The 14,072-nt window shown below is 38.7% G+C and overlaps 1 protein-coding gene across 7 annotated transcripts in view; it reads right to left on the bottom strand.

The window, feature by feature from the left end:
• LOC126035733 (protein Hook homolog 3) overlaps positions 1-14,072 on the bottom strand; it is a 111,573-nt gene that overhangs the window by 58,444 nt on the left and 39,057 nt on the right. For 4 of the 7 annotated variants that reach the window (XM_049794590.1, XM_049794589.1, XM_049794593.1 and 1 more), the window contains 3 exons: positions 11,122-11,254; positions 8,902-8,969; positions 264-326 (listed from right to left, as the gene is read on the bottom strand). In XM_049794590.1, the coding sequence (XP_049650547.1) occupies positions 264-326; positions 8,902-8,969; positions 11,122-11,254 (264 nt within the window). Of the gene's footprint in view, positions 1-263; positions 327-8,901; positions 8,970-11,121; positions 11,255-11,844; positions 12,116-12,156; positions 12,254-12,355; positions 12,538-14,072 lie in introns of those variants that run through there. The other 3 variants (XM_049794595.1, XM_049794596.1, XM_049794592.1) reach the window with 3 other exon arrangements.

The raw sequence follows: 14,072 nt of genomic DNA, 5'->3' as shown, positions 1-14,072 counted from the left end.
TCGCTATACTATGTCATACAGCTAAACTTGTTTTTCAAACTGAGCTTTTCTCTCCTTTAAATATACAAAATGCATAAACTGAATTTATAAAGCAAAAAGTCTTGAAATACTGAAATTTAGTTTTCCTCTCCTTATTTGAATTTCCCACAAAACTCTTTCATGATTATAGAAAAAAAGACAGACTTCTTAACAATGCAAAATGCAAAATGACTGCCCACTGATGTGCTATGATTGAAGGAAAAGAAACATCTAGTCTTAGATACCTGCCGATCAAGTTCAACGTAAGCATCATTTCCAAGAGAGACTGGAGACTCCTTACTCATCAACTGCAATTAGATTACACTGGATTAGAAAAAGCAAGGATTTACTTTTAATATAAAAGCTAAGCTTCAGTGAAATAACAAGCTGATTTTAACTTTGGGGAGCTTCAATCTGACTTCATTCAGAAGTTTTTAAATTCATTTTTTATGTATGACATTCAGAAACAATTACAGAAAGAGTCTTCAGAATTTATAATACTTAAAGCACTATAAAAGAAATCTTACATCATCTCTTTTTCTTCTTAAAATGCACAGTCTTAGTTTATGATGAAACCTACAATATACTCTGCTAAGCATTTTACTGGAGTGGCAGTGGAATGATGGTTGTTATCAACACACCATGCAAGACCTGCCTTTGTTCTCTGCCAGTGGTTTTCATTTTTTGATCACCTGGAAGTTCACATCAATTTATTTATTTAACTAAAGTTGGGGGCATATCTATGTCAGCTAATTGGGCAAAACAAAGATGATCAAAATTCCTGCTCTGGAGTTGTCTGTAATTTGCAGATTTAAAAGGAAAGTCTATAGAGATTATTCCTGAAATAAGTATTACAATTCCTTTTATACTAACTTATTTTTTTGCAGGAATGACTGGTAATGGCTTTAAGTCTAGAAAACATGACTTTAGGCATGACTTTAAAGAAAAAAAAAAGCCCTTCAAATTAACTGATGTGCTTACTAAACGATAAAAACCTGATAAGAAACTGAATTTTCTTTCAGTAATCCACTGATCAGCTACATAAGTAGTTAAAAGCTAAAATCAAATGTAACAGAAGTAGTAGCCCAAAGACCTCCTCCCACCCACTTTCAGCAAACATATTAAGGCAAAGTTATTACTGAAAGCTGTAAGATACCAAATGAGAAATACGCTGTAACTAATTCAAAAGGCAGCATTACGGAATGACACTGATGTTTTCTGTCATCCTATCCAAACACAAAATGTTTTATGAGTTCTCCCGTGACACAATTCATGACACAAATCAAAAAAGCCCTAGCCTAACCAAAATCAGAACAAGATTTCTTTCTTAAGGCCTCCTGTCCAGTTACTCTCTCCAGAGACAGAGCTTCCACTATTCCTTCCAGAAATCAGTGCTTTTGCATTACTTTTCATTGGCAAAGTTCTTCAGACACACAGAACTTTCATTTCTTCTCCATCCTTTCTGTTTATACCACTGTGTACAAGAGAAAAATCACTGTTTGACAATGACATCATTCAAATATTTATATACTTACGTTTCTCTCCTTTCCCCCATCTCCTTAACTGGGATTTAGCTGCATACCACATGCTTAAATTCATCTATTTGTCCTCAACACTTCTCCTCAGACCTTGGTGATGTTTGCTGCTAACTGCTGAATTCCTTTCATTTTGTCTACATCTTTACAGTGACAAACTACACTGAAATGAAGCATTCCATGAAGCCCAGATTCTCTGTAACAGTAACTAGAAAGTCCCTAGCCTTGGAGCTTTTCCCTGAAAAATGAAGTCATGTCTTTTTCATTACCATATATAGTGGCATTATAAACTTTTATTTAATTTAGGTCCGTGTTTTCTAAGCTGATTATAATTTTGCAATCCAAAACAAGAACTTCCAATCCCTCTCTGCTCTGTGATGTTTATAGATGTTTCAATTACTCCAAATTTCACTAGCTACTGTTTAAATGCTTTTCCAGATGACTAACAGGGATATCCATATTAACCAAATACTGAACTCTTCTCCCTGTTCTATATTCCACAACACTGTTCACAAACACACTTCAGACACTAAATATGTTCCACCCATTAAGCCAGTACTTTCCAGCTGGCAGGTCCCAGACTGCATGAAGCCTGCAAGGATGTACAACATGTCCCTGACAGCCACCACCCTTTTCTGGCTGTAGCACAACTTCCTCTTCAGAAACCCAGCTTAATAGGCCTGCCCAAGACTTACTGTAGGAGGAATACAAGAGGCTGCACAACCCACTAGAGGCCACTGTGGTGTTGCTGCTGTAAAGAAAGCAGGCTGAGGCCAATAATATAATCCCTTTATTCTTCAATGAGTTTTGCCATCTGTCCCAAAACTTCCTGTCCTTATGAACCCTTAGCACAAATGTCCAGAGGACATTAGCTGGAGAAGGATTAGGTGGTGGAGATAGATGGTGTGGGTGCAGTGTGAATGTTACACAGAATTATTGGGAATGTCATGGGAAGAGTGCATGAGGCACTGAGGCCAAAAGCCACAGACAGATGACTGACTCAATGCAACAAGAAGCAACTTGCAATCTTATGACCTGTGATATTGTGGGGATGCTAAAGAAAAATCTAAGTGATTGTGCTGTGTCCAATAGCATGACCAGACAAGGAACAGGAATGAGATTGCCAGATTACTCACAAGTAATAACAGGAATCCAACTTCTGATCATCAGTTAACAATAAACTGAAGTGGGGAGAGATCGCTTCCATCTTTTGCCTACACATCTCTGCGCACATTGAAGATGACAGTGGTATATATAAGCAAGTTATCTTGACTGTGCTCTGCTTCTGAATTGCCTCTACCCATTTTCTCCCTGCTTAGTAGCAAACACTTTACCATAAACAGCACAGCTAACAGGGTACAACTCAACCCACTTATCCAAACTTCTCTCTCTTTAGTAAGATTTACCGAAAAACTCAAGAAAAGTTTTACTGAATGCTGTTTTAGGATTGCATACAGATATGTATGTCAACTCAAAGCAAACACTACACCTTCTATCCACTTAAAAAAACATAAGGTAACAGACTTGCCTAGTTTCCCCCTATTCTTCACTTCATTTCTTGTCCACCAGCATTCTCAGATACTACTGAAGTTTAGTGCTCCAAAACACTCATTTCATCAGTTACCTGCTTGATGGCATATTAGATTTTTCTGCATTATTTGCTACTAATCTGATGATACTAGTAGGCTGTTATTAATTTTTAAAGCAAACTTACTTACTGTGTTCTGCTCTATATCTCCTTTACTTATAAGTTCACATTCAGACAAATTCCTGAAATACTGCTCTAGTTCAGTGCTTCACATGCAGCCTGCAAGTGTGATATTAGAACACATGGTCTTAACAGGTATGGGTCAATGCCAGTACTTTTGAGTGGCAAACTTTATTTCATTTCTATTTCAGCTGACTGACTCAAAAGAATAAAAAGCAGAAGGAAGTGGCCTTCTCATTGCCCCTCCACAGCTGCAAGTTTTCTTTTCTTCAGAAGTAAACTACAGGTGGGCTTTAAAGGTCTACCTTCACAATTTTGCAGTGCTGGAACTGGCTTTCAGCTCCGAACTCACACTGTAGCTTACGTATAGTATTATCTATTTTCACACGTACCTTTAATGGATGATGATGTGCAGAGATTTTAAAAGTGAATTGATTATAAAAAGGGAAATCAAAAAAGTGCCCGCAAAATCAAGCAACTGCATTAGGCCTCTACAATAAAAGGAAGAGTCTGCTTAAGAGCTTCCCACAGTGAAAAAGCAAGCAACTAGCGTTTACTTCCTTGCTCTTTTTCTGGTTTATTTTGCATATTTAGAATGAAGACTTGAAGTAGCACAAGTATTTGTTCAAAAAATCAGAAAGTCATTTAAAATCAAAACAGCTTATTCTGTGGTGAAGAGGTCAGTCTGGATTTTAAATGGTACGATAACCAGGACATGACAATTTTTATTACTCTTTGTGTAGTATTATGAGAAGCAGTTGTCATTCCCTGTTATCCTTTAAATCTATACATTTTCATGCTTATAGCTTTGATATGATGTCTTACAAAATACTTTGTAAGATCTGCTAATTTTATATTATTAAAACATTCACTTCTTAACTGCCTTGCTTGTGAAATGTGAACAAGTTGTGTTGTCATGGATACATAAAGATTAGGGAAGGGGTAAAACTATCACAAAAACTGCATGTATGAATAACCTGAATTTCAAATGCTTTTTTTCCCTACACATGATTTGCATGATTTTGCAAATGCAGCTGCACCACTTAGTTGATGATGTTAAAAGTTCAAAACATTTGCTTCTTCTGAAATGCTTCTTCTACAGTTGCTAACATTGTACGAGCTCATTTAAGTGCCCGTGAAACAATGTCAAAATCCAGCTTCTATATTCAGAAAGTTGTTTTTCTTTTTTAAAGCATCTTTTTGTTTGCTTGCTTTTTAAGAGTCAAGGCTATGTATGACACAGTATGTATCCTTTAATGCAGCTGGACTTTCTTCCTCCTCCAATACTGCTGACAGACCCAAGGAAATATTTTTCTATCATTTCGTAGCTATGCAAAAACCACTTTTACTTCAGACAAGATGAACCTTCAAACAGTCAGGACAAAACACAGGGGGGGGAAAAAAACCCACAAAACCAAACAATTTCTACTTTGTGGAAGTAACAGAGACGGTATTAATCCAGACAGGAAGTACCTTTTGCTATGAGACAAGCTTTGATACTAGCTGTAGTACTTTGCTGTTAAGAGCCTATTCTGACTCTCAACTTGACCTGCACAGACACCTGGTAAGTGATCAAGTTTACATATGTTCTAAACAGCAAAGGCAAACAACTTCACCAGATACCACTTTCATCAATAATGAACTTGGCTGCTCAAAGAAAAGACTTAGGAAAATGACAGCAGAATTTCTAAAGGATGTCAAGGAAAGGAGAGGAAATGAAAGAGAAATACATAATGGCCAAAATAATTTCTGTAAGGAAAGCTTTTTGGCCTTTAAAAAAACCCCTGCAAATTATAAAATTAAAAATGTTACATTATACATAGTAATATATTAATTGCAAGTAATAATAGATTATAATAATACAAACAGAATATAGCAGTATACATTACAGAATATACAATACATAATTTATATTTTTGTAACATTTTTGATAGCTGTATCATCATTCTCTTCCTCTATCTTGTGCACAGCTTGCATTTAGAAATGCACACCTGCAGATTAGAATCTAAGAATCTAAGTGGTGGCAGCACAACAGATCAATTTGACTGCACTGAAAAAATAACAGAAAAGCATTGTTCAATTTATAAAGTCTTTATGGAGCATAAGGCATATTTTATTATTAATATTTTACTTTAAACATTTAAATCAGTGAGGAAAGGAAATGCTGAAGAGTCACAAGTTATTAAAAAAAATCAAAATAACCAAATAAAATTTAAAACATAAAATGCTGCTTCTTCCATTTAAAAATCAGCTTCTTCATGCAAAAAAAACAGAAAGAACAGGTCAGAGGCTTGTTCTACTGTGCCTCATGAAATATTTTCATGAGTAAGTTGATTTATGAAAAGCAAAGAAGTATCAAAACACATTGATATGTGCTTTGCTGAAACAGAAAAACAAATTACATAACACATCAGTAAAGCTTAGAGGTCTTTTTACATACCTGATTTTGAAAAGAGTACCTGCATGTCAAACACTTTGAAATGTTTAGATTAGGCAACATACCAACTTTTCAAATATGCATATATAGCTACTTTCCTAGGCACTTTATTATGGTGTCTCCTACATATTGCTTAGTCCAAGTCACTTGAGTCCAACAAACAGAAAAACCTCCTTAAATCCAGTGAAGTTTCACCCCTCCAAAGACACAGACTGCAGGTGCAGCTCTGAAGACTCTCTGGATCTAAACTCTTGTTAGAATCACAGAATATCTTGAATTAGAAGGGACCCATAAGGATCACTGAGGCCAACACTACCTAAAACTGAACCATATGACTAAGAGCATCGTCCAGACACTCCTTGAACTCTGACAGGCTTGGTGCTGTGACCATTTCCCTGGGGAGCCTGTTCCAGTGACTGACCACCCTCTTGGTGAAGGACCTTTTCCTAATGTCCAATCTGAATTTCCCCTGATGCAGCTTCATTCCATTTCCTCCTGTTCTATTGCTGGTCACCAGAGAGAGGAGATCAGCACCTCTCCCTCCACTGCCCCTCTTGAGGAAGTTATAGACTGCGATGAGGGCACCCCTCAACCTTCTCTTCTCTGAGCTGAACAAACCAAGTGATCTCAGCTGCTTCTCAAAAATCTTGCCCTCAAAACCTTCCGCCATCTTGGTCACTCTCCTCTGGACATACTTCAATAACTTGATGTCCTTCTTCAATTGAGGTGCCCAAAATTGCACACAGTACTCTAGGTGAGGCTGCACCAGGGTGGGCACAAAGTGGGACAATCACCTCCCTCAACTGGCTGGCTATGCTGTGTGTGATGCACTCTAGGACACAGTTGGCCCTTGGCGCTGCCAGGGCACACTGTTGACTCATGAATTCAACTTACCGTCAACCCAAAACCCCCAGATCTCTTTCCATGGGGTTGTTCTCCAGCCTCTCATCCCCCAATTTGTGCATTGTAAGCAGGATTACCCTGTCCCAGGTAGAGAATCCAGCACTTGCTCTTGTTAAATTTCATACAGCTGGTGACTGCCCAGGTCTTTAGTCTATCCAGTTCTCCCTTTAAGGCCACTCTACCCTCAAGGGAGTCCCAGCTTCTCCTAGTTTAGTATCATCAGCAGACTTCCTTAATGTACATTTGATTCCTGTGTCCAGATCATTTATAAAAACATTATAGAGCACTAGCCCTAAAACTGACCCCTGGGGAACCCCACTGGTGACTGGCTGCAAGCCTGATGTAACCCCATTTACTATAATTCTTTGAGCCCAACACATCAGTAAGTTGCTCACCCAACATATTACAGACTTAATCTAAATATGCCTGACGTTTTGTCCAGAAGGATACTGTGAGAGACAGCATCAAAAACTTTGCTAAAATCCAAAACCTCCACATCTACTGGCTTCCCTTGGTCAACTAGATGGGCAACTGTGTCATTTCCCCTCGTGAACATCTGCTGGCTATGACCAATGACTGCATTGTCTCTCAAGTGTCTTTCAGTAACCCCCATCTTCTCCATAATTCTGCCAGGCACTGAAGTGAGACAGAACTCTAATCACCAGGGTCTACCTTCTTCCCCCTCTTGAAAACTGGGACAACTTTCGCCAGCTTCCAGTCAACTGGGACTTCTCCATACTCTGAAGAATGTTGAAAAATAATGGAGGGAGGTCCCACTCTCAAAGTGTCTCAAAGTTTTTGAGACACTTTCTGACCTCTTCAATAAGCACCTAAGATCCTCCTCATTTGGTTCTGAATGCCTTGGATTTCTATGCAGCTTGGGAGATAGCATTGAAATCACTCAGAACTGCACCGGTACCTGAATAGTAAGCTTTTTTTATTCACTGAGTTTCAAAAATCTGTTCCAGAAGAACAGACCCTCATCCTGTGATTTCTCCTTCACATGTCTGAGAAAGAGCACAAACACTAAACAATTTCAATGTCTACTCATCAAAACCCCAAAAATGCGAGCTGCTTCATATCTGGCTATTTTTTCAAATGAAGCGGATTTTTACAAAAATCAAACAGAAGATTTTCAACGGAAGGAGGAAGGGTAGAAGGTTTTCTATTCTAAGACAGTGCAGAATAAAATGATGCTGAAATTTGGGGTTAAAAAGAGGACATTAGAAAAATCCACCAAAACACTGTATTATAGTTAAAAAGAATGCAAAAGTAAAATATCCCAAAACTCAGGCAAACTGATGCTTGGCAGCACTGCCAGGAAGATGATTTAACATAAGGATTCTTTCAATGCTGATTTCAAAAGTCCTCTCTGCAACATTATAGATAACAGTCACACACAGACAACAGGATGTATGACTGCATGGATACAGCATTGGTCAAAGTGGTAATAGGGGAAGGGGTTCCTGTAGGCTCACTGACATCTCTTTCTCTATTCAGACATTACAGAAAAGTGAAATTGCTCTAGAAATCAATATGGAATTTGGTTTCTCTTGTTCAGGTTCAGAAGAAACACAATTACCAGCAATTTCCTGCTTTCCTTAGGGGCGTGCCCTGCAGTAAACCTCCATCTATGAAGACTGATAGGTGCTTCACTTACATGCACTTTGGGCTCCTAAGAAGTCACATGGGGGCTTCATTGCTATAGTGGTGGTCACTAACACTGTCGTTTAGTTTTCACTGTGGTTTTAATTTACTACTGAACAGCACTTTCACAAAATACACTGCAAAATACTTACTAACTTACAAAAACATATTAGCACAAATAGCTTCATTAGCTTATTCATAATACTACAGCTGACAAAAGAATACTCTGCTATTCATTTCTCTGTCTTTTCAATTATCCAGTAAAACAAAACAATTCATAGAGTCTTGCAATTCCAATGTACAAATTTTGAAGAAATTTTACAGTATTTGGTTACTCACATAAAAGCAGTCTAGTGCACTTCAGGAGCCACAGGGTAGGGAAGGTAAAGGAAAGGGAACCCAGTATCAAAAGTATCTAGAAGTTTCAATCTTCTAGATTTAAAGAAAAGTGGGACATTCAACCAGAGTTCCTTGACATAAAGAATCTTCACTGATTTGTTTCTCTAAGGAAAAATAAATATTTTTCAATGTACAACAGCAAAATCTATGCCCCTTCTTTACTTCCAGCTAAGTTTTTCCAAGGTGGGAAAAAGCATACTTTTCTAAAATACTGAAAGGCTGAACTTTTACACACTGTGGACATCCCAGCATACCTCCTGAATGGCTGTCATGACAACATGTTGAACCGATTCTTCCATCATCATTATGGTCTGGATGTACTCTGAAAATAAGAGCATTCTGAAATGTTATTGTTGAAACTGAAGTCACGCAGAACCTGAGGTCAGAAGCTGCATCCTTTCTACAAAATAAGTAGGTGCCACAGATGACACTGAAATGTATAATTACCAGTAAAGTCCCACCCCAACTAACTCAACAAGACTTTTATCAGAAGTTCATTCAGACATAAATTCAGGCTCATTGGAACTCTGCAACAATGAAAAATGTACACAATTGTCTTTTTTTTTTTTTTTCTTCCCTTCTGGCATCTCGCACTTCTGAAATAATTACTTATGCTCCTTTTCTCACTTTGTATAGCCTGAATAGTTTGGGAATAAGTACGTGATCCATGCATAGGTTGCCCTTTTCCATAAGTTTAACAATAATGTCCTGCCTTCCTAAGCATCGTCATTTCAAGGCATTTTCATATCCATTCTTGGTTTCTGTTCTTATTTCTGTGCTACATCGCAAATATGTCCCCTTAATTTTTTCATTCCTCACCTACCCGTAGATGTGAGCTACACAGCAGGTACCTTGTAAGATGATACAGTGCTTTGAAAGACAAATTCCGACATTTAGATCAAGTCAAGGAGTTTATGACTTGCCCAGTATCGTATCGTTTTCAGTCAGATATGATCACCTTTACATGCGACCTGTATTCTTTTAATGATTTGCCCAAAAGAAAATTGCTGGGAATCAGTCACCTCAAAGTGATTAATTGCCAAGTCTCACTCTAAGTACATAAAACTAGACTGTTCCAGTATTTCAAACATAACATTTTTAATGTTCAGACTGAAAGAGTATGAGAAACATGGAAATAAGATATACTTCCCACTGGAGGATGCCAAATAGTCACCAAAAGTAAGGAAGTTAATTTTACATAAAACAGAGAGGACAGGAGGCCTAATAAAACAGTTATTTATGTACTCATAGAAGAAAATTACCTCTATTTTAATTAATAGGGTAGTCAGACTGTCTCCTGATTAAGGGAAGAATAAAAGTAATTTCAGAAGGAGAAATTAAAGTGATTTAGACACCTGAGAAAACTGGAAAGGGAAAAATAGCTACAAAAGATGCACCATACAAGAGGAAGACAAAAGGTCTGAAACCCTAGCTGCCATTTTGTCAGAAAACAAACCAAAACGAGCTAAATCAGGAAGGGACAGATATCTGATGCGACTTTAACGTAAATACAGTAAACAGATTTATTTACCCACATGTGTATTTAATAATATGTTCCTACGCTTCCTGTTTTAAGTGTTAAGAATAAATGTTTGTAGTTGCTTTGTTACCTTAACCTAGCTTGAATTAAGTGTAATTTAAGGTGACTGGGTAACAATAAGACACCCTGCACCCAAGGCAAGTTTAGAATATGAGATCTGGGACACTTCAGCAAGTGTCTCCATTGTTCATCACATCCTTTGTGGCACGTGCAGGAGAAACGAATGGCTCCCTATTTTACCTGCACAGGACAGACAGACAGTTGGTGCCACGGGAATCAAGAGAGGCAGAAGTCTCTTTCAGTGGCTGCTTAAGTGGGATTCAATCACCTACAGATGCCTCAAGTGACATTTTGGATGTCTTTAAGGTATGACATGCTCAGTGTTCAGCTGCTGTCCAGAAGGGCGTTATTGCCAACATTACTTTTTCCTATTTGCCAACCCCACGCAAAAGTCTCAAAAACTACATATCCCAAATCACACCAGACATATCTTCAGACCAACCCCCAGTCACACTGATGGCTCTAGGCCATGTAGTAAGATGCTGACAGGAACACACTCCTAAAACCAAGAGTCATACAGGATAGTGCAACAATCACATTTTTTGGTTCTTAACTATCCCGAGCTACCTCATAAATGGTTAAAGGATGGGCCCAAGAATTTTCTTTTGTAGAGTGCCTTTTCAGCTCAGCAAACAAAAATTGAAAATATGTGTGTTGGAAGAAAAACCAGTCCCACAGTTTGAGACTCCAAAACCAGTGAAGCTTACAACAAAACAACAGTTTTTATCTGTAGGACAAAATAATGTCATCACTGGAAACAATACATTTGTCTCTGACAGCAACCTGAGAGGTATAATTTTTGTCTTAAGTAGTTACACAACAAGCTATATTTTCATTCACTGCCTGGGAGAAACATGCTTTCGAAATTTAATACCTTGCTTCTGTTCACAGTTCACAGCACATCCCAAAATAAGCTGAAGCATTCTCCCAAGCTCTGCAGCATCAGCATGCTCTCCAATCAGGTTAACATCAGGAAGCGTGAAGTCATCAATCTGCTGCCCTAGAATCTGCAGAAAGACCCAGTACATACATGTCAGTATCACTACACAAATACATACACACACATTTCAAAATACAAATATGATTCAGAATGAACAAGAGCAATTCACTCATACTTTAACATAGTTTTCAATCCACCTTTGCAACAAACTAAATTGCCTAACACCTATCATCCAAATATTAAACCATACTGCTTAACACAACTAATATTTGGAAGAAGACAAACCTGACAGTCTCAATGTGGCAGGTTGACCCTGGCTGAACTCCAGGTGCCCACCAAAGCCATTATATCACTCCCCCATCCTCAGCTGGACAGGGGAGAAGAAAATGTAACAAAGGGCTCGTGGGTTGAGATAAGGACAGGAGAGATCACTCATCAACTACCATCACAGGCAAAACAGACTCAACTTGGGGAAAATTAACTCAATTTATTACCAATCAACCAGAGTAGGGTAATGAGAAATAAAACCAAATCTCAGACCACCTTTCCTCCACCTTTCCCTTCTTCCCAGGCACAACTTCACTCCTGGATTCTCTATCTAACCCCCTCAGTGGCATAGGGGGACAGGGAATGGGGTTTATGGTCAGTTCATCACACATTATTTCTGCCGCTTCATCCTCCTCAGGGGCAGGACTCATCACACTCTTCCCCTGCTCCAGCATGGGCTCCCTCCCACAGGAGACAGTCCTCCACAAACTTCTCCAATGTGGGTCCTTCCCACGGGCTGCAGTTCTTCACAAACTGCTCCAGCGTGGGTCCCTTCCACGGTGTGCAGTCCTTCAGGAGCACACCGCTCCAGCGTGGGTCACCCATGGGGTCACAAGTCCTGCCAGAAAACGTGCTCAGCGTGGGATCCTCTCTCCACAGATCCACAGGTCCTGCCAGGAGCCTGCTCCAACATGGGCTTACCATGGGGTCACAGCCTCCTTTGGGCATCCAACTGCTCCAGCGTAGGGTCCTTCACGGGCTGCGGGTGGATATCTGCTCCACCGTGGACCTCCATGGGCTGCAGGGGGACAGCCTGCCTCACCATGGTCTTCACCATGGGCTGCAGGGGAATCTCTGCTCCGGTGCCTGGAGCATCTCCTCCCCCTCCTTCTTCACTCACCTTGCTGTCTGCAGAGTTGTTTCTCTTACATGTTCTCACTCCTCTCTCTGGCTGCCATTTCTGTCTGTCCCAGCAACTTTATTCCCTTCTTAAATATGTTATCACAGAGGTGCTACCACTATCGCTGATTGTCTCGGCCTTGGCCGGCGGCGAGTCTGTCTTAGGGCTGGTTGGTATTGGCTCTGTCAGACATGGGGGAAGCTTCCAGCAGCTTCTCACAGAAGCCACTCCTGTAACACCCCCCCCCAAAAAAAGACCTTGCCACACAAAGCCAATACATTCAACTAATAAGAAACTATTAGTTTCAAACTTAGCAAGATTTTTTTCTCGAGATAAGAAAGGTAGCAAAGGCAGTCTTCCATAGTGATCAACAGCACATGGATAACTAATATTTTTTTTAAAGCATTCCATTTAAAAAAAAACCCTGCATGCCCAAAAACACCTTATGTAGCATAAAATATTATCCACAAATCTCACATTTCTTACTACTAGGAAGCCAGAAATTGAAATATTTCACTTATACAATCCTCGTGTCTAGCACTGATGGATGACAAATGTAAGACAGTAAAAAACTCGATCACTCAGCCTCACACTTTCAGAAAACTGAAGGATATTTAGCAAATCTCAGAGCTAAGAAAGCTAGTTCCATCGAAGAGAATTTGAGGTAGTAGTACAATACATAATTAAACAGCCCACATGCAGAAAGAGGAAAAAAACCCAAAACAATAGAACCCATGTGACTTACAATTAATGTAATCTGATTTATAATTAAGTAGGATTTATATTAATGATTGTCAGTAGAAGGAATTAAACAATTCTGCTAAACTGTTCATAAAGATCTTTCAGGGGGCTGAAAATATGAATATGAAATATGGAATTAAAGAGATCTGACACATTAATTGCAGATAAAAAGAAACTGTCACTTCTTAAGCAGGGTGCAATAAAGAAACAATGACTATGGAGGGAATCAGTCATTTGTTTGCTGGATGCCCTTTATCATGTTAATACTCAAGAAAAACAGAAAATCAGGTAAAGGTATTTATAAAAAACATTTAACAGAAGTATATTAAGAATACACGGAAATCAAGCCATTCAAAAGTTTGCCAGGGTTGGGCTTTGTGGAATTGTTGTGGTTGAGTTTGTTCTTGTTTTGTATGGTGGTTTTTGTATTATTTTTTTTAAACAGCTTTCTCAAAAGAATGAGCACCAACACTACTAAAAAACAATCTCTGTTTACTTTAAAGGACCCAGATTCATTCTTGTTGGAAAAGACTTCCTTTAGGTCGTTCTAGTGAGAAAACAAGAATTCTGTGAATGCATCAAGCACAACGGAAAATATTACCTTTGTACACAGACTGCAATAATACAGTAAAGCACAATATTCTTTGAATTATATAAATCTGATATGTGTTTATATATTGATCTGTAGTTCCTGAATTTCTTTCCAATGCAATGCTGGGTTTAAGTTAATAGTACTACAACAGCTTCACAGTTACTGATAATGTAATTACTGCTGAAGAAAGCTGAAGGGAAGACGCATTATCAGCAGGCACTATGAAGACACCAAGGATGTGAAGTTGTGAACAGAGGATTTTGAAATAAACATGAGATACAATTTAGTTCAACAACAAAACAAAAATCTGCAAGAAACATGAAAAAGGATAGACTCTGCAATAAGTATCTTGAGATGAAGAAGAGCATTTTTCCCCAAAAAAGA

This window comes from Accipiter gentilis, chromosome Z, assembly GCF_929443795.1.
Source record: "Accipiter gentilis chromosome Z, bAccGen1.1, whole genome shotgun sequence".
Classification (NCBI taxonomy): Eukaryota; Metazoa; Chordata; class Aves; order Accipitriformes; family Accipitridae; genus Astur; species Astur gentilis.
The sequence above is the reverse complement of the archived record's forward strand: the minus strand, read 5'-3'. Positions and strand labels throughout refer to the sequence as shown.